General features: G+C 31.7%; 1 protein-coding gene and 1 long non-coding RNA gene across 9 annotated transcripts in view; one reads left to right on the forward strand and one right to left on the reverse strand.

Annotated features, from left to right (window-relative positions):
* GRIK2 (glutamate ionotropic receptor kainate type subunit 2) overlaps positions 1 to 22713 on the forward strand; it is a 724338-nt gene that overhangs the window by 216103 nt on the left and 485522 nt on the right. For all 8 annotated transcript variants that reach the window (XR_013534449.1, XM_035296392.3, XM_054254300.2 and 5 more), the window contains 2 exons: positions 13801 to 13968; positions 18151 to 18408. Coding sequence is in view for 7 of the 8 variants with exons in the window: in XM_035296392.3 (XP_035152283.1) it covers positions 13801 to 13968; positions 18151 to 18408 (426 nt within the window). In the remaining variant the exon portion in view is untranslated. The remainder of the gene's footprint in view (positions 1 to 13800; positions 13969 to 18150; positions 18409 to 22713) is intronic.
* Positions 1915 to 18208, reverse strand: LOC128931802 (uncharacterized). Its single transcript, XR_008480772.2, has 3 exons — positions 18134 to 18208; positions 2170 to 2218; positions 1915 to 1981 (listed from the first exon to the last, which is right to left on the reverse strand). It is a non-coding gene; the product is annotated as an uncharacterized LOC128931802 (long non-coding RNA).

Below are 22713 nucleotides of genomic sequence, written 5' to 3' on the forward strand. Positions count from 1 at the left end.
AGCAATAAAAGTAACTCTTCTGATCTGCGGCTTTATGCAAATGCAAATGTTTGAAAATGCTGCTGAAACATGTTATCCTTTAACTTACCAGAGGTAGAAAGAGAGCTTGCTTTTTATTGTTCTCACATGGGTGCTCCCAGCTAGGGAGTTATTTGTCTTTTTTAGAATCAATTAAATTAACCTTTACAGCAATTTGTTTAGTAGTTTAAGCATTCTAGAGGCTACAGAAAAGTGTCTATTTAAAGTAGCTGATAATGTCAGGATAACCTTATGTTAGAAAGACATCTTTCACAGTAGTTCTTCAGTACGCAATCAGCATCACCTACATAGGCCCTTGGTAAATTTTGGATTAAGAAGCCAAGAGCCTTTGGGTAAAAATTAATAACATAAATGTTACTTTCATCATTCTTTTCCCAAACTGAATGATTAGTTGAAGACCCTACCCAGGGCAGACCATGAACTTACTTTGCAGAGGAACCTCTGCCCATTCTTCTGATTCCATGCAAACCTTCTTCACCACACCATGATTACCTTTCTCAGATGAATTATCATTGCCTTTTCCAGTACCAGCTTGGCTGCAAGCAGAAGACATTTTTTAATATTATTTTACAAATTTATAGCTACTTCAAAACACTGGTCTGTACTTGGTTATACAAATAATGTGGCAATTTTTTCAATAGAAACTGAAGTATAAAAAATTGATTTGCCTAAGGCCACTTAGCAGAAAGGCTGAACTGGACTGTGAACCCAAGCCAGCTGACTCCAAGAGCCCTTATCTTTAATCACTACACAATATTTCCTATTTTATTGGCAATATATTCTGAATGTTTTTCCTTGTTACTAAATATAAGTTTAACTGTGCATTTCAATGATTGAACACTATTGCTCTGGTGGTTTACAATGCTATTCTAGAAACACCTCCCAGGTGATGCACATTCAGATGGTTTTGATTGTATTTCATAATTTAAGATAATTATTCTATGAATATATTTGAGCATGTGTAATTTCTAGTACAATTTGCCTAGTCCTTCAATAGCTATTGTAGTTTGCCTTTCTTACTAATAGAAATATTCATTATTCCTTTACTCTGAGTATCAATATAATTATATTAATGCAAAAAAACACTTATTGAGCACCTACCATGTTACAAACACTCATCTAAGAGCTGCATATCCAACACAGAGTAAACGCACAAGAGGTCATTGACTAATAATTCTCATTAATTTTAGAACAAATGCTTTAAAAACTTTGCTTGTGCAGCAAACCACCATGGCATGTGTATACCTATGTAACAATCCTGCACTATCTGCACAGGTACCCCAGAACTTAAAGTACAATAATAAAAAAAAGATTTAAAAGGAAATAAAAATTTAAAAAAAATTTTTTAAAGATGTATCTTATTAAAAAAGGAAAAAAACCGTTGCTTGATTACAGTTACACAGTTCACTTCTCAGGGAATGTTTAGGAATATTATCATTTTTAATGGAAATCTCTCAGGTGTGTGTGTGTGTGTGTGTGAGACTCACTCTCCACCCTGAACACACAAAACCTTCTAGTCTACAGTTGGGTTATTTCATTTGATCTTGAGACATTTGCTTAAGCTATGTCTACACAAAGTTAGTGTAAACATTTTGGTCAGTAACCTACTGCTTTGTTTAACAGTGTCTGACAGCTGTATTTTTTTTCTTGACTGCTTTCACTTTGGATTAACTAGGTTTTTAAAGCTTTCTTCAGACTTGCTTTTGTATGAGTCCTTGTGGGTATGCATCAGTTTGCATGCATACTCATATATATATGTACATTTCTCCTGCCTTAGTTTTCTACTGGATTAGCCACATTATCTACAATTCAAATTTCCACAATCAGTTTTTAAGTTAGATATTCAGAAAAGAGTTACTAAACTTTAATTCTTTACTTACACATTTACGTTTTCCTTGGACAGTTTTTTACATTTTTTTCCCACATCTGCTTTGGGTTCTTTCTGTTTTTCAATTTCACAGGAAAAGATAAATATTATTATATGCTGAAACTAGTTCTGAAGAGTAACAAGTTTTTAAATAAATTCTAATTAGCATTAGATATGTAATCCTCTATTCCACAGACCATTCTAATTATAAAAATATGTCATTTTGTAATTGACAAAAGGCTTCAGCAAATACTGAGGCTTACTGGATTTCTGGAAGGAACACAATGTGATCCACATGATTCTCTTAGTTGCCTGTAAAAGAAAAATAATGGGCATTTGATCAATTTCTACAACATTTTTGTATTATGTTGCTATAAAAATATGGCTTTAAAACTTCTTTCATTTTGTTTTAATACATGCAACACTCTTATATTCCTTCTCCATATTAGTGACATTCTCCAAACATTTATTAAAAACACGCACTACATGGGAGGCACCAAGTTAAGTCCAGTAAGTCACAAAAGAGTAAGCCATCAAGGAGTTTTCAGAGGAATCACGTATGGTAATAGAAGGCTATATCTTTGGTGCTGCCAGAAGTACTAGAAAAAAAGAACAGAAAAGATGTCCTAAGAGGGAGCTTGATATGTATCAGAGGAATAGATGGATATTTGTGGAGAACTAGGCTTCTTGAAGGAGATGGTGAGATATTATTAATGTAATATAAATGTTAAACAATTTTGAGATATTTTAGTTCTGATTAATATTATAGGTTTAAAAAGGGGGAAACAAAAATAATTTTAAGAATTTTAAGAAACTTGTCAAAAATTGTAGAAGTAAACAGTTGTTTTGCTCTTCTTTGCTCTTTCATTTAAAACCAAATGAAATAATAAACATATAAAAATATATGTTTACATATAATAGTAAATATTCTACCTAAGAGAATTAAAATATTAAAGAAACTACAAAGTAAATAGGTAAGAAGAAATGAAGGACCTATCTTAAAGTTACAGTCATATAAATAATATAGATTATTTTGTAAGTAATATCAAATACATATGTAGATTGCTTTATGAATTATACGATTACTATTAAGTTAATTTGCAATTTTATAAAATATTAACTTGCTAGCCATCTTTTAAATTACTATTTCTGGATTAAAACTCTAGAATGTTTAATACTTTAATTTTAACCTTGCGATTTCTAAATCCTTTTTCTAAACTCAAAACATATTTGCATCTACATTTTTATTGATTTAATTTCATAATATTTTGGCATATATTTTCTCAAATCAATGTATTTTTTGCAAAAGGTGTGTTGTTTCCCATATTTGAAAGAGATTGTCATTTAACCAGATCATCTGAAATTTACAATCAGTATTCCTCCACAATTTACTGTGCAGTTCTTAAGCTGTTTTAGAATCATTAAAGTGTTATAAATCTCTGATATTCAGATCATTTCACCTGCTCCCTTCATTTTTCAGAAGACATAATGTAGGTCTGGGGAGTGAAGAGGCTTGCTCAACCAGCCACTTGTTGCCTTTTATTTTCATTTGGTTGACTTTTTTTTTAAAAAAATAGTATGATTAAAACGCATGCTTTTTATCTTCAAATTGTTGGCATTATTTATAATTCTTATATGATGATTATGTGACTGCCTTTCCTGTTATTTCAGTTTGATCAGTTCTATTTATATCTTGATACTATTCAAGCTTCTCCCTTCCCAATCAGTATGCATTCCTTCTAGGTCGTAAATTGCTAACACTTAAGTAGCCATTTCCCAATTTTCTTCTTAGTGTGTAGTGCCCCTACTTTAAAATTAATATTATTTGCATGTGTATTTTGAGGTCTTCCCTTGGATTTTAATGGTCCATTTATAGAAAGAAAAATCAACACCTCTTTTCCATCCACTACTGAAAAATATGTTGGAAACAGTAGGAGCTTTGTAAAGTTAAAAGCGTATTTATTTTTAAAATAGGAAAGCACATTTACATGCCAGAAAACAACCAATCTTTGTCTAATAGGGCACTTACACTACTTCCTGTAACTTGATTTCAGTGTATATGCTTACTTCTAACTCATATTCTTCATTCTGGACTGAATCAGCAACTTCACAACTTCCTTTTTTCAAATGCCCAGGACAAGTCTGAATTGAATTGAATATGATAGATGTAGGAAGATGTATGCAAGTGGACTGTTAACATCTTCTATAGTTGAAGTGCAAAGAGTGCTAAAACTTCAAAAATTCCAGGACATTCTGCAGACAAAATTTTCATTGGTTACCTATTTGTATAGTTTTTATTTTACCTGAAGTATTGACAAAGTGCTAATTTGTATGCTTTGATGAGATAACTTAGCAACAATGAAGAAGGTTATTGTCATTAGAAATAAGGATGAAAATACTGGAGCTAGGCTTTATATTAAATTAGAAATACCTGTTGGTTCATGGCTCAAATGAATCAAAAGCAAGTGGGAAGAGTGGGAGGTATTTCTCAGCGTGGAGACCAGTCACTGCTCCTCCCCTGGAAAATTAATACATCATGCTATGTACTTTTTACATAATCATCTTTTGGGAAGCTCTGACCTACTTATTTATTATTCCACGGTGTTTCCATGGGTGACATGTATATGTTTTTTGTTTTTATTTTTATTTATTTATTTTTTAGATGGGGTCTTGCTCTGTCATCAGGCTGGAGCACAGTGGTGCAGTCTTGGCTCACTGCATATGTGTGTGTGTGTGTGTGTGTCTGTGTGTGTGTGTGTGCACGCACGCGCGTAGGTAGGTCAGTAATAAGGGGCTGGGCTCCTGGGCAGATGACCCTCATTTGGAAAGCAATGGAGGCATTTTATTTTGGTTCATTCAGAGAAACATAACTGATTTAATATGGCTGTAGGACTCAGGAAGTAGGAGTGGTAAGAAAAGAGGTTGGAAAGGAAGGTAGAAGACAAATTATGAAAAACAGAAGGTAAAGAAACACATTTCACATAGCTTTGAAATATTAGTAAATTGCCTAGATACGTTAGATGTTGAATAAGTTAATAATAGTTGATGAGAGAATTATGAACCAAGTGATTTTAGTTAGAAAATTAGACCAACAGTAAGTAGATGATATATATATATATAATATATATCATATATATTATATATATAGTAGATTATATATAGATATTATATATATAGTAGATATTTATATATATATTATATATATAGTAGATATATAAAAAAATTATATATATATATATATATTTTTTTTTTTTTTGAGGTGGAGTTTCGCTGTTGTAACCCAGGCTGGAGTGCAATGGCGCGATCTTGGCTCACCGCAACCTCCACCTCCTGGGTTCAGGCAATTCTCCTGCTTCAGCCTCCGGAGTAGCTGGGATTACAGGCAAACGCCACCATGCCCAGCTAATTTTTTGTATTTTTAGTAGAGACGGGGTTTCACCATGTTGACAGTAGATGATATTAATTAGTGATACTTGTAAAAAAAAATAAAAGAAAAATAGCACATCACAAACATAAACTTTTTAAACAGTAAGCTTAAGATGAATGAACAGTATGATACTGTACTGTTAAAAATCCCACTATTCATTTTATCTATATTAGCTTATGGAGCTGGCCACTCTATCATAATTTGATTTGCTTGGATACACTTGAGTATAACACTGAGCTGTGGGTACACTGAACTGTGATCAGGAAAAAAAAATGCTAGAAAAATGAAAGGATCAGAATAGTCATATTGCAAACAGTCAAACAATATGACAGTGTTAGATTAAAAAAAAAAGTAGTAGGAAGATGAAATCTGTTTTCAAATTCTGGAAGATGATCATGTGAAAGTTGGTCTTAAATGTATCCCAACAAGAAGAAATGATTAAAACCTTTAGGAAAACAGATAATGGATTAATATATGGGGCAACTTTGTGCTGCAGCTCTCCAGAGAGTTGAGGAACTGCTTCAGATGATAAGTTTGTCATTCTTGGAGGCCAAAATATAGTAATAAAGGCAATCTAAGTATCTGAATGATGGGTAGACAAGATGATTTCTTGATTGTGTTTCTTAGACTTCTCCATCTTTTATACTCATGATAATAGTGCAATTTTAGTTCATAGTACATGTAAATATTTGGAGGTTAATTTAATGATCGTTTTGAGAGAACTGTTTAAAATATGCATTAAGAACAAAATGTCTATTGGGGCTTTATTTCTTCTTGTCCGTTTTTTTTCCCCCAAAATTTTTATTTTGAATTTTTAAATGTACAAAAATGTTCAAACAGTAGTATAATAAGCACTCATATATTCAGCACTTTGATTAAACAATTGGTAATATTTTTCCAGTTTTGTGTTTATGATACTTCTTTAACTGCAGATTTATCTCCTAAGCATCAGTATATTTTCTTATATAACTGCTATATCATTATTTTGCCTGAGAAAAAATAATTCCCTAATGTCATTTAATATCCAAAGGCCAATTTAATATTGTCCTTTGGCATTATATAAAAATTAAAGAAGCTTGATAATTTAATCCTTTGGATAATGATTTGTACAAAATTAAAATGGAGAGGCCACCTTTTACAATTGTTTAGATAGAAAATAAGATTCATATAACAATTGATTGAGAAAATCAACATATCTTTTGGGAAGATAACAGATGATGTGTCATTTAGAACATCTTATTTTTAATTAAAGTCTATGAAACACAGATTGTACCCACTTTAAGGTAAGACCTATTAGAAAAGTCTCAGAGGTTAATGTGACATTGGTTGGTACATCCATCATAGGTTTATGAGTCATGCACTCCTCAGTAGTAGTTAAAATTGATTTAAAAGAGAAAAGCATTGACTAGGCTTTAGCAATTGACTAATAAATCTTTTATTTCAAGTCTTGAGTAGTGATATTCTTTTGTGAGTCAGAGACTGTGACAGGAAAAGTTTTAGCACTGAGTGTTCTATGTAAACAGGGATCCCTTGACATTTGGTTTCCTATCTACAAAACAGAGAGCAATTATACCCATGGAAAATAAAGGTATTTTACTCTCCTTTTTTCTTCCTTTTATAGTGAAGAGAACAGTTAACTTTTAATATAAGCTTGGAAAAAGAATTATGGGCATTTTATGGTTTGATATAGAGGTTATTTGAGATATGATGGCCCTTCCTGAATTAACAAACAAAACAATGATAAAGCTGTGAAAATAACTATCTTAGATAATTTTTTGAATCTGAACAGTTAAAGTTAAGTATAAGAAAGCAGTACATTTTGCTTGTGTTGTATGGGGAATAAGGAATTCGATGATAACTACATTGGAGTCTCTAGATTCTTGAAAATGTGAAACTGAGTGAACTTGAGTGTAAGTCTAGGGAAAGCACATAGTTATATATTACTAACATGCTTCTTTCTTTAAGATCATATAGGCCTTATATGTTCTTTAGTATTCTGAGATGTATTTTACCCATCAAACATGATTTATGAACTCTTAGGAGAGCAATTCTCTCTTCATGGATCACATGCTTATGAAATGCTGCATACAATCCTGACACTTCATAATAAAAAGAATAATACCAGAATCAAGCAGTTTTTTACAAGATCGCCAGTGCAAAATGGATATTGTTTTTGCAAGTCATAGGAAGGAAAAACCTCTTGTTTAAAATCAAGTGAACAATTATCTTTTTGCAGGTTCATGAACAGGTAGGAAAAAAGGCTTTGCTGTTTAATTTTATAATAGCAATTTTAAAATCAAAGGCATTCTTTTAAAATTATAAAAACCAGCTGATTTCTTCCTCAGAGAATCAAATATATACAGCCTTATATTTCACTTCACAAAGAAAATATATAAGATATCTATGCCCTTGATTTCCTGCCCATCTCCACATCTACAGATTACAGATAATTGCTCCTTGCTGGAGTGAGTAAGGTCCTCTTCCCCTACTTGCCATGCTTTGGATTTGATCCTCTCTTGCTCCTGAGACACCTGGCTCCATTACTAATCCCTTCTCTTTTCTATCTTTTAGCTTTCTCTTCCTATTGGTTCTTTCCCTCTGCATATAAATGTGTTGTCTCTCTCATTATAAAAGAAACAAAGGCACAAACACTCTGAGATTTTATCTTTTTATTTAATTGTCCTGTTTTCTGCTATTTTCTAATATTCTAGCTTCATTTTGAAGAATAGTTTATTCATTTTTTTAAATAACAAGATTAACATATGTCCATTATTAGCTATTTAAAATATGCAAATAAGCAAAAATCAGAAAATCAAAACTAAATGCCTATCATCTAAAATGAACCAAAGTTGGTATTTGTTATGCATAAGGACATATTATAACTACATGTAAAGCATTTTGTCATCAAATATCTTCTATAGAATAATTTTAAATGGCTAAATATGTAGTATTATATAAACTATAGTTTCTGTAAAAAGTCTTTTACCATTGTATACTTAGAAAATTTTAAATCATCATGTTCCTATAAATAAAGAAGTGAACAACCTTCCAACTAAATCAGTGACATTTTCCTTAAAGTTGTATCCTGTAAATAGAATTAGTATATTTAAGTGTGTGGTATTTTTAAACCTTGATTAATTTGAAAACAGATTTCTATAAAGTTTGTGTCAATTTATTTTTCTATTCAACTGTGCTTTTTCTTACTCCTCAGTACATTTCATTTGATTCATAAAGATTCTATCTCATTGTTTTAATTAACATTTCTCTTTTCCTGTTTTTCACCATTTTCTTACATTCAGTGATTATTTGCATTTATTATTTATGAATATTTTCTACTTATGTCTTTTTGCCAATTTTCTACTAGAGTTGTGTTCTTAGTAGCAGTTCTTTTATTTATTGAATATATGAATTATTTTATTTTAAAATATATTATGATAACATACTTTCATATATTTTCATATTCTTTAGTTATTTTATGTTTGATGCAAAGATGTTTTTCAAATATTGAAGCTACATTTAGTAATGGTATCTTTATTTTTACTGCTTTTGTTATTAAACTTAGAAATTCCTTAGCACTTTTATACAATTGTTTTTTAAAGTAAAATTTGATTAAAGAATGATCTATGTAAAATGCACACGATGTGAGTGAAGTTCTAGTAATATGTATCCAAGCACTCAGTTTAAATAACAGACCATCACTAGGATCCCAAAAGCACATGATGCTCTCTTCTTACCACTATTCCCACCATAATCATTTTTTGATCTTTTTGAAAAATGAAATTATATAGCAATATTCTTTTGTGTTTGGCTTCTTTCAATCATTTGTTTGTGAGATTCATCTCATGTTGTTGCATATAGTTCTTTATTGATGCAGGTCTTCTTTGTTGTTATGAATATTCTTGCATGTGTGTTTTGATGATGTACAGTATCCATTTATCAGATATTCCAGAGTGAAGTTTCTGTGTCACAAAATTTATGTATTTTCAGTGGTAGAAGATTCAGACACTCAATTTTCACTGTGGATTGAGCCAATTTGTCTTTTTCATTTTAGCCATGCTGGTATATATAAAATTGTTTCAAATTGTAGCTTTTCATTTTCCAGAATGCCATGAAATTGATCACTTTTCATATTTACATTGTCTGTTTCAATTTATGTTTTGGGGAAACAGATTTCTACCTATTTTTTCTATTGGTTTGACTGCCATTTTCTTTTACTGTAGACTTTTAAGAGATGAGTCTCTCTCTCTCTCTCTCTCTCTCTCTCTCTCTCTCTCTCTCTCTCAAACACACACATACACACATATGTGAATCTATCTACTAAATGTGTGTATATATATGTATGAATCCACTAATTCTACCTATAGGATGTATCATTAAGGAAAATGAAATATATACATATATATGTGTGTGTGTATATATGTATGTGCATTTTTTCTTTTCATTTGTTTATGACACAAATATACATGTGTGTGTCTGTGTTGAGTGTGTGTTTGTCTTTGATTAGGAAGTTCTTAATTTTAAGGAAGTCTAGTATGTCACATTTTTACCTTTATGAGTATCACTTTTTGTTTTCTTTTAAAAAATATATTCTTACCTAAATTTTTTTTGAACAACTTTATTGTTTTAATGTCACATTTCAATGTATGATTAAAATAATTTTTATATAATTATCTACTTGATCCAGAAACATTTATTGAGAATACAGTCCTTTTTTATTAGAATGTAGCATTTTCACTTTAATATTAGTGTCTATATAGATGGAAAACTGTTTATGGATTTTGTGTTTTATTCTACTTATCTGTTTTTCTCTATTAATTTTTTATCATATACTATTTCACTATTGGTTTAGTCTTTGTCCTAGAATTCGAAATGCATTCTTGAATTACTAGTTCAAACAATTATGTTACCTTTTTTCAAATACTGCTAAAACATTTTAATCTTTTAATTCTATTTATGCATTTTTTTGCTTTTTTAAATTATACTTACCAAGCACTTTAATTCTAAATATAAACTTCATCAGTCATTCCTGTTCTTTCTTTTTATAGTCCAGATTTATTGATATTCACCCATGCATTTGTATTTTCTCTTATACTTCACATGTTTAAGCATTGTAGTGGCTTCTTCTGCAATCAATAATCTGCCTATAGAACTTAATTTTGTGTTTGTTTTAGTGGAGGCTTGTTAGTGATACATTCCTTTGATTTTGGTATTTTCATTGACATAGTCAAACATATTTGGCAAAACACATTTGTATCTCTTCTCTGTATATTACAAAATAAAAAAATATTAAAGAAGAGTGGATTTTGTAGATTTTATCTTTTTCCTGACTTTAATGGGAACTTTCTTCTTTTGTATATAACATTTACTGTTCACTTGTGATTTTTCAACTTAATAAAGTGACATTTTATTGTTTTCTAAAAAGTATTTTTAAATAAAAATAATTATCAATTGCCTTTATACTATATAGTACGATGATTATACTTTTCTCTTCTTGGAACAATTACTAAGCTGGATGATAGTAGAACATTCCAAATTGTTAAATAGAATCAAAAAGGTTCTTTCTCCTCAATAGTTTGTGACATCAATCCAACTTTATTTGGAAACCAATTCTTTACTAGATTTTTTTTTGCCCTCTTGCACATATTAAGGGCAATAAGCTGTTCAGAATTCTTCTCATTTCTTGAGTTAATATTGTTGGGTGGCTATATTTTGTCTTAAAATGTTGCATTATCTGAATGTTTTTGTTTATTATATATAAAATTTTAAACTCTGGCTTTAGATTAATAAAATTTAATTATTTGTTTTTTAATTTAAGATAGAAAATGAGTTATCCTAAGGAATTAAAAAGATTTATTTAAAAATTTAAACTGGTAACAAATATGTAAACTTAAAGTGGAATTTGAATTATTTATTTTAAAGATTGATAAAGAATAAGAAAGTTTAAATTTGCTGTTATCAAATATTGATTCAATATTATAATTGGTAAAATATTGACCCAAAATTACTAGCTATGATCTTTATTGCATATTTTTATCACATAGAAACTACCATTATGAACTGAAAAAAGTAGAAAATTTTCTTATTTTATTTGCTAATATGAATCCACTTATGGCTTGCATTTCTATAATTGCCTCTTTATTCCTAATTAACTTTACAAGTACCTTACAATTAGTCAGTTATGTTTCTGCTTCACGTATAAGATCTTACATTTTAGTTACATCTTATTAAGTCATCTTATTGCATATTTTAGGAAGTTTTGTATATTTTTCCTGAATAAAATTTTGCAGAAAACTACTAGTTTGTAGTGGAATAGACAAGCACTTTGAAGTCAGGCATGAGCAGATTCTACCAGTGGCTCTATCACTTGATAGCTGTGTGATCTTTGACCACAGGGGTAATTCCTGTAAAATAATACTATGTTGGGTGGCTTTGAAGGTTCATTGTGACCTCAAACACTTGTTGAGTGCTTACTCTGTGACAGCTACTCTTCTAACTGTTTTGTACTTGCTAATATTTATTCTCTATTATAATTCTATGCAGTAGCCTCCCTTATCATTCTTTTTTAAGAGATGAGGCAGCTCAGACTGAGGTTTTAGGCAACTACCCAAAATTATACAGATAGCAATTGGCAAAGCCAGAATGTAAACCCAGTTTAGCTCCAAATAAATGTATATGTAAGAATAAAGAGTAAAGAAGAATACTACTGTTCCTCTCCTCATACACAGAAGGAATCTAGCTTGGATCTTTATACCCATTAGACAAATAATTAATTATTATTCTTCATAAGTCACCAAAGATTTCAAAAATATTGAGTGCTATTTGACAAGTTGATTGTTTTAGTAACTATACCATCAAATTGGTTAAAATCCAGAATTAGAGAAATATTTCAAACTGATACAGCATCAAATAACATTTTTCTCTTCTTCCTGAATATAAATTTGTCTCACCCTCTCTAGTCTCTTCTGAGTTCTAATTCCTCATAGTTAGAGGGATTATTACAACACTATGACTTCTCACTAATTTATAATAGGTACTTTGCTAATAGTATAGCCACCTGATATACATGTGTCAAAATATCTTTGATGAGGTATGAATTGCTAGATGTGGAACAGGCTTATTCAAGAAAGTTTAATTTATGAATGACTGTGCTGGGAGTACATGGTGTGAAATTTGAAAGGAAGAAAAATAATGTTCCACATTTTTAAAGTACTAGTTTCCTAAGGACAGAGGTTGGAGGGGTTTAAGGATCAGGTGCTCTACCTTTTATTTCATTCTCCAAAGCAACCATGATTCTTCTGGGAGCAAAGGTCGCAGTTAGGTCACTCCCAGTTAATAAGAGAGTAATGATCGTAGAGAGAAGGAAGGCTGTGACAAGAGTGAGGGAGCTGGAATGAGACAGAGCTGGTAGAAGGTCACAAATTGAAGGGACATATTTAAAAAATATACTCCTACAACTTATGGCCAAAATTATATACTACAGTTTTATTCATCGATTAAAAGAGTTGGTTTGTTTTGGAGAGGCATCCTTCAAAAGTGTCAAGTGTCTTTTTAAAAGGGACTTAGAATAAAACAATTAGCAAAATACTCTCTCTTCTCCCAAGCAAGACACTGAAATTTGCAAATAATTTGGGCTTTTAACACAATAGGTGCCGTAAAAATTGTGCCACCGGGCACCGGGCATGGTGGCTCACTCCTGTAATCCTAATAGTTTGAGAGTCCAAGGCAGGCAGATCGCTTGAGCCCAGGAGTTTGGGACTAGGCTAGCCAACATAGTGAACCCCCCAACTCTACGAAAAATACAAAAATTAGCTGGGCATGGTGGTTGATGCCTGTAGTCTCGACAACTTGGGAGTCTGAGGTGAGAGGATCACCTGAGCCCAAAGAGGTCAAGGCTGCAGTGGATTGTGATAGCACCTCTGCACTCCAGCCTGGGTAACTGAGTGGCTCTATCTCAAAAAGGAAAAAAGGAAAAAAAAATGTGCAAGAGAATTTTGATTTCTGAATGGAGACCACATTAATACAATATTTTCACTGCTTAATTTTATATCAATGCAGAGGATTGATTAATCTGGAACTGTTTACAAATTTTGGAGGAAAATTTTCAGTACTTAAGGCAAGACCTCTATATACCTAGGCCCAAAAATAAGTAATAACTAAAGAAAAAAAGTCAAAATCATATTTGTATCATGTTAAATCTTGGCAGCAATACTAAGGCAATTTTACCAGTGTAGCTGTGCCTACAAGAGAATATCCCAAAGTTCATAAAGCAAGCACAAACCCCCTATACTTAAATCTCTCTCTCTCTCTCTTTCTCTCTCTCTCTCTCCCCCTCTCTCACTCACACACTCTCTCTCTCTCATTCACACACACACACAAATACACATGCACATATATAAAAGTACAGAAAACGTCTGATATTTTCTTTATCTTGTAAAAATTATGTGATTATTCTCTTTCTTTTTGCCAGGTGGTATTTTTGAATATGTGGAATCTGGCCCGATGGGAGCTGAGGAACTTGCATTCAGATTTGCCGTGAACACAATTAACAGAAACAGAACGTTACTACCCAATACTACCCTTACTTATGACACCCAGAAGATAAATCTTTATGATAGTTTTGAAGCATCCAAGAAAGGTAATTGATAGATTTTTAACATCTTTTTTTTCTGGAATTTAAATTTCTAGATATTCTTAAGATATTTCTTATTTTCAACATCTAGTTAGTAAGTTGTTAGGAATATTTGCATGCAAAGATTTATTTTCAAAGTGCACATAAATTTAATCAGAGAAGATAAAGTGGTATAATTACCTATTGCAAAAAATCGGCTTATAATTTGAAATACAATTACATCTGTGATAGTGAAATTGGCTTTTTTTCTATTGCTCCTTCTCTCTTATTATTGAAGCATTCCTATTTTCAAGAACCCACAAAAATAGAATATATATCAGTGGATTTTACCAAGTTTTGCAATTCATTCTTACATCTTTATTTGTATTATCTGTCAATCCCACTATATAATTACTGTGGTCTCAATTTATTGGCTACCTTGAAAGATATGTGGTTCTAAGTGACTTCAAAATGCCGGTGTGATATTGAAACTTAATTGGAAAATTTTAAGAAACCATTAGTTTATGTATATTTCCATGTTTGTATTTTAACCAATTAATATTTCTTTTTGTAACTGAAAATAAATAGCTGACAGTGTAAAAACTGGATTATATGAGGAAATAATTAGAATACATTATGACTTTATTTCTGTGTTTTAACTGTTAAATGTCAAAAATACAGAAAAAATGTTTAAAAAAAATAATTTTGTGGAATAAAAATTTAACATTTATATATGAAGAAAGGCAATAGAGAAAACTGTTATTACAGCATTTATTTTAACCAAACAGCATTCAGTAGTAAATGTGTTTGAGAGGTGTTTCTATAGTCTTATGTTGCTGATCTTTTCTTACATATGTAGATGATCTTATAGTAGGTGATCTTTCCTTTTGCATAGTTAGCATTTACATATCAGGGATTAAATTTTATAATAAAGATTTTTCTCAAAAGAGAAGGCTTACAAAATGTTTAATATAACATTATATTTTTAAACAATGTTTACCTTTCTTTAATGCTAACATGGTTTTACTCTAGCTACTTTATATTGATGGAAATATATATACAATTATTTATAATTCCAGGTTAGCGCATTTTTTTTCTAAGCTCATTAATATTAATGGTAGTTGACAAGGCATAATATTTCTCAAGATGAAAGTATCCTTCTTTCCCCACAGCAGCTAACTAGTGTTTATCAAAGCCATATTCTGCATGCCATTTGAATTCATTCATATCTTTATGAATACAAATAGGTTTCCACATTTCAGAAACATGTTAGGTGATATAAGGTTTTGAAGACTGAGAAAAAGGTTAAAGGTAACTGTGAAATATTACATTTGTCATCATAATTGCAAAATAAATCATTAACTCAAGACTATTACATTTGATTAGTGGCATAGTTCATGATTGTTTCCATTAGTAAGAAGAAGCTCTGCCTCTAATGAAAGCATTTTGATCAAAGAATATGGTATATAAATGCAGTATAAATAAAATATTTCTAGATTTCTTAATGGTGATTTCAAATGACCAGCATGAAAAAACACAGGTTCGAATGTTCTCACAACAGAGTACTATTCTAAGAATGCCCTAGCAAAATTATAAAGTGAGAAAGTCATGTAGTTTGACCAAAATATTATAAGGAATTTACAAGCTTTTTTAACCAATAAAAACTTACTGGGAATCAAATCCATCAGTTCACTTTGGATTGTAGCTAGGAAAAGCTCAAATCACTGTATGAGTATCTTTCTTTGTGAATGTCATGGTTTGGATTTTATCTTCTGAAGCTCTTGTTTGTTGAGTTATTATTGCTTGGGGGATAGAGCAATACATAAAAACAATATAACAGAGAGAGCCAATATCGGTTTTTAGCTTTATCAAAAATGTATATATTGATAATATTGTTAATGATTAATTATGAAATAAATAAGTTAGACATTAAAACATTTTAATTATTTATCCAATACAAAAAATTAAGAAATGAAGGGTTACATTTTGACATTTTATCCATTTTTTCTGTTATAATTTTAATAGATAATAATGTTCTGCTCAATTAATACTTTGATGTATTAGAGCTTGAATTATTATTTGAATCACATATTTTTTTAAGTAAGTTTTCTGATCACTGAAACCTCTAATATTGCTTGAAACACACTTAGAGACATTTTAAATAACCTAAAACACTGTTTTTAGCTTTTTTGGTTTGTGATTTGTCACAAATCTGGTGAAAGAAGATCATTTATCTTCAATATAAAAGAATTAAAATCTCATGTTGAGTGAAAAATTCTAAAGTCTATCCAGCACTTATACTAATTTAGAATTCCAATTATTATTTAAAAAGTAAGAATCCATGTACTTAAAAACAGTTTATTTAGATTATATTGAATTTTTAAGAATGATTAAACAAATTTTTAAGACAATAATTTACTTAATTATTAAATATTACCATGCTTAATTCACCTATAATATTATATTTTATGCAGAAAACAGAGAGAAAATGACAGAAATTTTCTGAACACCAAATTTATACCTAAAGCTCAATAACAATCCTTCTCTGTCCTTTAAATATTTGCAGTGATGGGCAAACCATTGCCTTTTGAGGAAGACTGTTTCATTTTTGAACAGATTTTACTTTAGTTTTTTTTTTTGACACACAGGTTTGGTCTGTCACCCAGGCAAGACAGCAGTGGCACCATCATGGCTCAATGCAACCTCAATGTCCCAGGCTCAAGTGACCCTCTCACCTTAGCCTCCCAAGAAGCTAGGACTATGGGCACATGGCACCATGCCCAGCTCATTTTTTGTGTCTGTGGTTTTTTTTTTTTTAGTTTTATTAGAGAGGAGGTGTCACTATGTTGCCCAGGCAGGTCTCAAATTCCTGTTCTCAAGCAATCTTTCTGCATTGGCCTTCCAAAATGCTGGGATTACAGGTGTGAGCCATGGCATCTGGCCATTTTTAGAATTAAAAATAGTAATAATAGGCCAGGCATGGTGGCTCATGTCGGTAATTGTAGCACTCTCGGAGACCGAGACGGCAGATCACAAGGTGAGGAAATCAAGACCTTCCTGACCAACATGGTGAAACCCTGTCTCTACTAAAAATACAAAAACTTAGTCAGTCATGGTGGCAGGTGCCTATAGTCCTAGCTACTAGGGAGCCTGAGGCAGGAGAATTACTTGAACCCGGGAGGGAGAGGTTGTAGTTAGCCAAGATCATGCCACTGTACTCCAGCCTGGGCGACAGAGTGAGACTCTGTCTCAAAATAATGATAAACTGGTTAAAAAATCATGAGAAGCTTCTATTTTTTTTCAAATTCCTCTTTGCCCATCAAGTGAAACCAATTTAAGCTTCTTTCACATGTTAGGTCTTCAAATATTTAATGATAATTTTCTTGTTCCCACTAATTATGCACTTTCTAAGCCCAAGCTCCCTCTTTGTGTCAGCGTGCCTTGCAGAAAGTTCAAGTCACGGCAGTCTATTTTAATCTGAATACCTCTAGTTTATTCATGCCTTTCTTAATTACTGTGGTTATTATTGATGTGAATAAAATTTTCTGTGAGTAAATACAAACTTTACAAAATAGTTTAGAATAATATGAAACACTTGCAGCATCCATAAGCTAAATATATAAAGATGACTGAGTACTTGTCTAATGATTTTGATGTTTTCCTACTCAATGAGACTGATCCATATGAAATCACCCTCCAAGAGCCATAGCAGGTTTCATGTGGCTGAGTACCTGCATAACCTGACCTGTATCATTGGATATGTGGAAATAGCTGTGTGTGAGACCACAGCTAATTGCACAATAAAGGGGGAAACACATGGCTTTTGATTAAGAAATGGAAAATGTAAAAGCTGTTCAATGAATTTCAGAAGATGTGTTATTCCCTCATCCCCCTCACATAAACTTGTCTTCTAAAACAAGCACTGTCCCATTAAATTAAAAAAATATTAATCTTCTCTCTCCTTCCATCTCTCCCTCCCCAGACATTATTTATAGAATTATTTGAACATTGAGCTGCAGGCATCTGAGTGAATTAATTCCCTTGTAACAAAAGGAAAATGTTCAGTCAGACACAATTTTAAATTAGTGAAAAGCAGATATATTTAAAAATAATCTTTCTTCAGGCTGATACCTTTGGGTTTAAGATAATGTGGTATCTGTTGGCACACTGGCATCTCTCATTATTGACAGACCTTTATCTCCTCTTCAGCCTGTGATCAGCTGTCTCTTGGGGTGGCTGCCATCTTCGGGCCTTCACACAGCTCATCAGCAAATGCAGTGCAGTCCATCTGCAATGCTCTGGGAGTTCCCCACATACAGACCCGCTGGAAGCACCAGGTGTCAGACAACAAAGATTCCTTCTATGTCAGTCTCTACCCAGACTTCTCTTCACTCAGCCGTGCCATTTTAGACCTGGTGCAGTTTTTCAAGTGGAAAACCGTTACGGTCGTATATGATGACAGCACTGGTAAGAAAAATTAGTAGCCTTTGGAGCTATGCTTTAAATATAGATGATTTTCTGAAGCCCATTCCAGGTTCTTATTGTATTCTTATAGGGTTTTTTTTGTGTGTGTATGTGGTTGTTATTTTTAAATTAAACTAAGGGGTGGAAAGACAGAATCAAACACCACCTCCAAACAAAGTATACCTATATTGCATACTTTTTCTCTGTATTTGAAAAATAAGCATTTTTTTTTTTATTCCTGTGAAAGATCAGCTGGTTTGGTAGGTTGGATGAAGGATAGAGATAGTATGCAATTTTATATGTAAATATATATATGTGTGTGTGTGTGTGTATGTGTATTAGAATTTCAATCATTATTTAAAAAGTAAGAATGCATGTATTCAAAAACAATATGCTCTAACAATTTAGATCATATTGAATCTCATATATATATAGACAGACAAAATGTAATCCCAGAACTTCGGGAGGCCAAGGCAGGTGGATCATTTGAGATCAGGAGTTCGAGACCAGCCTGGCCAACATGGTGAAACCCTGTCTCCACCAAAAATACAAAAATTAGCCATAACTGGTGGTACATGACTGTAATCCCAGCGACTTGGGAAGCTAAGTCAGGAGAATCACTTTAACCTGGGAGGCGGAGGTTGCACTGAACCAAGATCATGCTATTGCATGTCAGCCTGGGTGACAGAGTAAGACTCTAAAAAAAAAAAAAAAGTAACAATAAAAATGAAATTTTAATTTTAATTTTATTGGAAGCTATATTGGTGAAGCAGCTGCATATGATTTTGCTTACTATAGAGTGATAATTAATTTTACTTTAAGATGTTTATCAAAAATATAAACAGTACTCTTATAATTAGAACATAATAACATTTTATATGGGGACACTTCACTATACTTTCATAATTACATTGAGATTGAATTTTATTTGAATTTAATTTCTCTCAAAGTATGCCAGGAGCACATTTTGCTCATGCATGTAGTATATAGAACTCTGAAGAAATTTGCCCAATTGCCAATAAAATTGATCATCTGCAAATTGATAGATAAGAACTCTTTCAGGGAACAGGAAACTGGGAGCTATAGGATTAAAAAAAGTGAAAATAATTTCAAAAGCATTTTTGTTTACATAAGAAAGGGTGAAATGCGTCTAGATAGAAATTAGTAGAGTTATTTTGTTTTCTTATTTAAAAATGGGATATATTTATAAATAATTAAAAATTAGAAATACATCATTAAGATTCCTTAAAAATAAGTATGTTTGATTTGTCTTTTAGCTCAGATTAAACCTATTAAATTTATTATATTGTTTTCTTCCTAAATAATTATTGTCATTGGTAACATTCTGTGTGCCAAATTTGTAATGCCAGTTTCTACAGGAATGATATCTCTGGGTATGTATAATAAAATGATCCAGGGCATTCTCAGTTGCAAATTGGTCCACTTAGGTTTATGGATGGTCATCTACAAAAATATATGAGTATAGATGCATGTGTATTGTTAATCTGTGGACTGTTTCCGTTTCCTTCTCCATTCCTTCCTGATGTGATTCAGGTATATGAGGCCCAAACGTCATCTATCCTTATAATGTATACATTATATACCTATATGTATACACACAGATATGTACATCATACATGTGATATTTTGTGTTTATTCATTATTACCCTTGAACCCCTCATAGGAGGAAAAAATTGACAAGTGTTCAAAATGTCTATAGACATATTACCTTTCTTCACTATCCCGTGTGTGTATGTGTGTGTGTGTGTGTGTGTGCGCGCGCACATGCACACATGCACGTGTGTGGCATTTTAATTTAATACATGTGGTTTTTAAGTGATTGACCAAATAGTAACGGGATTTGCAATCAGGTTCTATAATAATTTGGTAAAATACAGCCTCACGTAATAGATCTATCCTTGCTTTAAATTATGTTCTAAATTATAGCATTGAGGCAAATATAAATAGGGAAGTATGTATAGCTAGTTGATTATATACATTTAACACAGTCCTGACCTCAAATTAAATTTATTAAAATGTTTAATATTTAGTTACTAGTTACTGTTTAAAGGAAACTTTGCCATTCCTTTGGCTTTGAAGGTGACATAGATACTTGGAAATTTGAAAGGTCTGATTATTTAAGTAGTAATGCTAACTTAGAGTTGTTACAGAATTATTCATAGAATAAGTATGTATTGAAATCCTCTGAAGAATAAAACTTATTACTGTTAGATTTTATGCAACATTTAATTCAATGAATTTTGATTGATCACCTGATACATGCCAGGGAGAATTATATGCCAATAAAGGAATTATATGCCACTAATGGAAACAAAGGCCCAGCCCTTGTTGAGCTTCTAATCCCTATTGAGGGACATGTAATTACTCATATTTTTAATACTATTGAATGGGATAATTACACTTGTAACTGACCAATTGTTGCCTCTTACTTTACAGCATTTTTGAGAACCTGAGTGTTTTTCATTATTTAATATGGTAGAACTGACTCTAAGATAGGCAGAAAAGTCCCTTTGAAATGTATTTATAAATATGTAGTAGACTTTTTGTATTTTCATTTATGTTTAAAAGTCTCAAGGTAGAATTTTTTTCAACTTTTATTTTAAAGTCAGGGAGTACATGTGCAGGTTTGTTACAAGGGTGTGTTTTACATGATGCTGAGGAGTGGGATACAACTGAATTCATCACCCAATCAGCATGGTACCCAATAGGTAGTTTTGCAACCCTTATGCTCCTCTCTCCCTTCCACTCTCATAGTCTCCAATGTCTATTTTTCCAAAATTTATTTACAGATTTGCCAAATGTTTAGTTCCCACTTATAAGTAAGAAAATGTAGTATTTTGTTTTCTGTTCCTGTGTAATTCACTTAGAATAATGGTCTCCAGCTGCATCTGTGTTGCTGCAAAGAAAAAAATTTTGTTATTTTTTATGGCTGCATAGTGTTCCGTGGTATATATGTACCATATTTTCTTTATCCAATCCACCACTGATGGGCATCCTGGTTGATTCCGTATCTTTACTATTGTGAATAGTGCTGTGATGAACATAAGCATGCATGTGTCTTTTTAACAGAATCATCTATTTTCCTTTGTGTATATACCCAGTAATGGTATTGCTGTCAAATGGTAGTTCTATTTTTCGTTCTTTGAAAAATCTCCAAACTGCTTTCTACAATGGCTGAACTAATTTACATTCTCATCAAACTCTGCAAGCATTCCTTTTTCTCTGCAAACTTGCCAACATTTAATTTTTGACTTCTTAATAGTAACCATTCAGACTATTGTGAAATGATATCTCACTGAGGTTTTGATTTGCATTTCTCTGATGATTAGTGCTGAATATTTTTTCATATTTTTGGCTGCATGTACATCTTCCTTTGAGAAGTATCTGTTCATATCCTTTGCTCACTTTTTAATGGGTTATTTATATTTTGCTTGTTGATTCATTTCAGTTTCTTATAGGTTCTTGATATTATACCTTTGCTTGATGCATAGTTTGTGAATATTTGCAAGGTGTAGTTTTAATGATAGAATTCAGCAAAAAGAATTTGTAAACTTCTCAAGAGAGCAAGATGATTATTTGACAATGTGATAGGAAATCTGATTATAGCTAGGATTGTGAAACAAAATGGGAAAAACTTCACATCATACACAATAAGATAAACATCACAGTCTTTATAATGGACTTATGTATCTGCAGTTTACTGAAAGGCACACATGTGCCATTTTGTTTACATGTTCCCTTTTTTCCTTTCCATATTTATTTATTATGTGTGCTATTCCTCCCATTTATAGTCATTTCTATTTTGTTGTATTGTCCAGTTTGATACATGATAATTATACTTCAATCCAGTCTTTGTTCCCACCCCTAAAACAGATGGAATGATAAATGAAACATAGTGCTGGAGTAGGAGAAATTCTTAAAATGATGTTAACAGGAGCTATTTATTTTTTATGATAATTAGCATTTGTTGTTGTCATGGATGAATGCTTTTAAACACCCTGAAAGTCTGTTATAGCTCTGAATGATGTCCAAAAATGATGGAAAAGAATTGGCTTCAGAAACAAAGCTGTGTTTCTGTCAGTCATTTTGGAACATATGATTCATTTTAAATATAAACTAAAAATAAGTTGGATAGCTGACAGCTTGTAAGCAATTCCAGGATAAGTTGTGCATATTTGCTTTAAAATCCCTGTGTTTCATCTTTGTTTATAGATCAGCAGTCCATTAACAAAAGAACTCTGGACTGGTTAAACAGAAGCCTGAGATTTTAGTCCCAGTTTTGCTACT

This window comes from Callithrix jacchus, chromosome 4, assembly GCF_049354715.1.
Source record: "Callithrix jacchus isolate 240 chromosome 4, calJac240_pri, whole genome shotgun sequence".
In the NCBI taxonomy this organism is placed as follows: domain Eukaryota; kingdom Metazoa; phylum Chordata; class Mammalia; order Primates; family Cebidae; genus Callithrix; species Callithrix jacchus.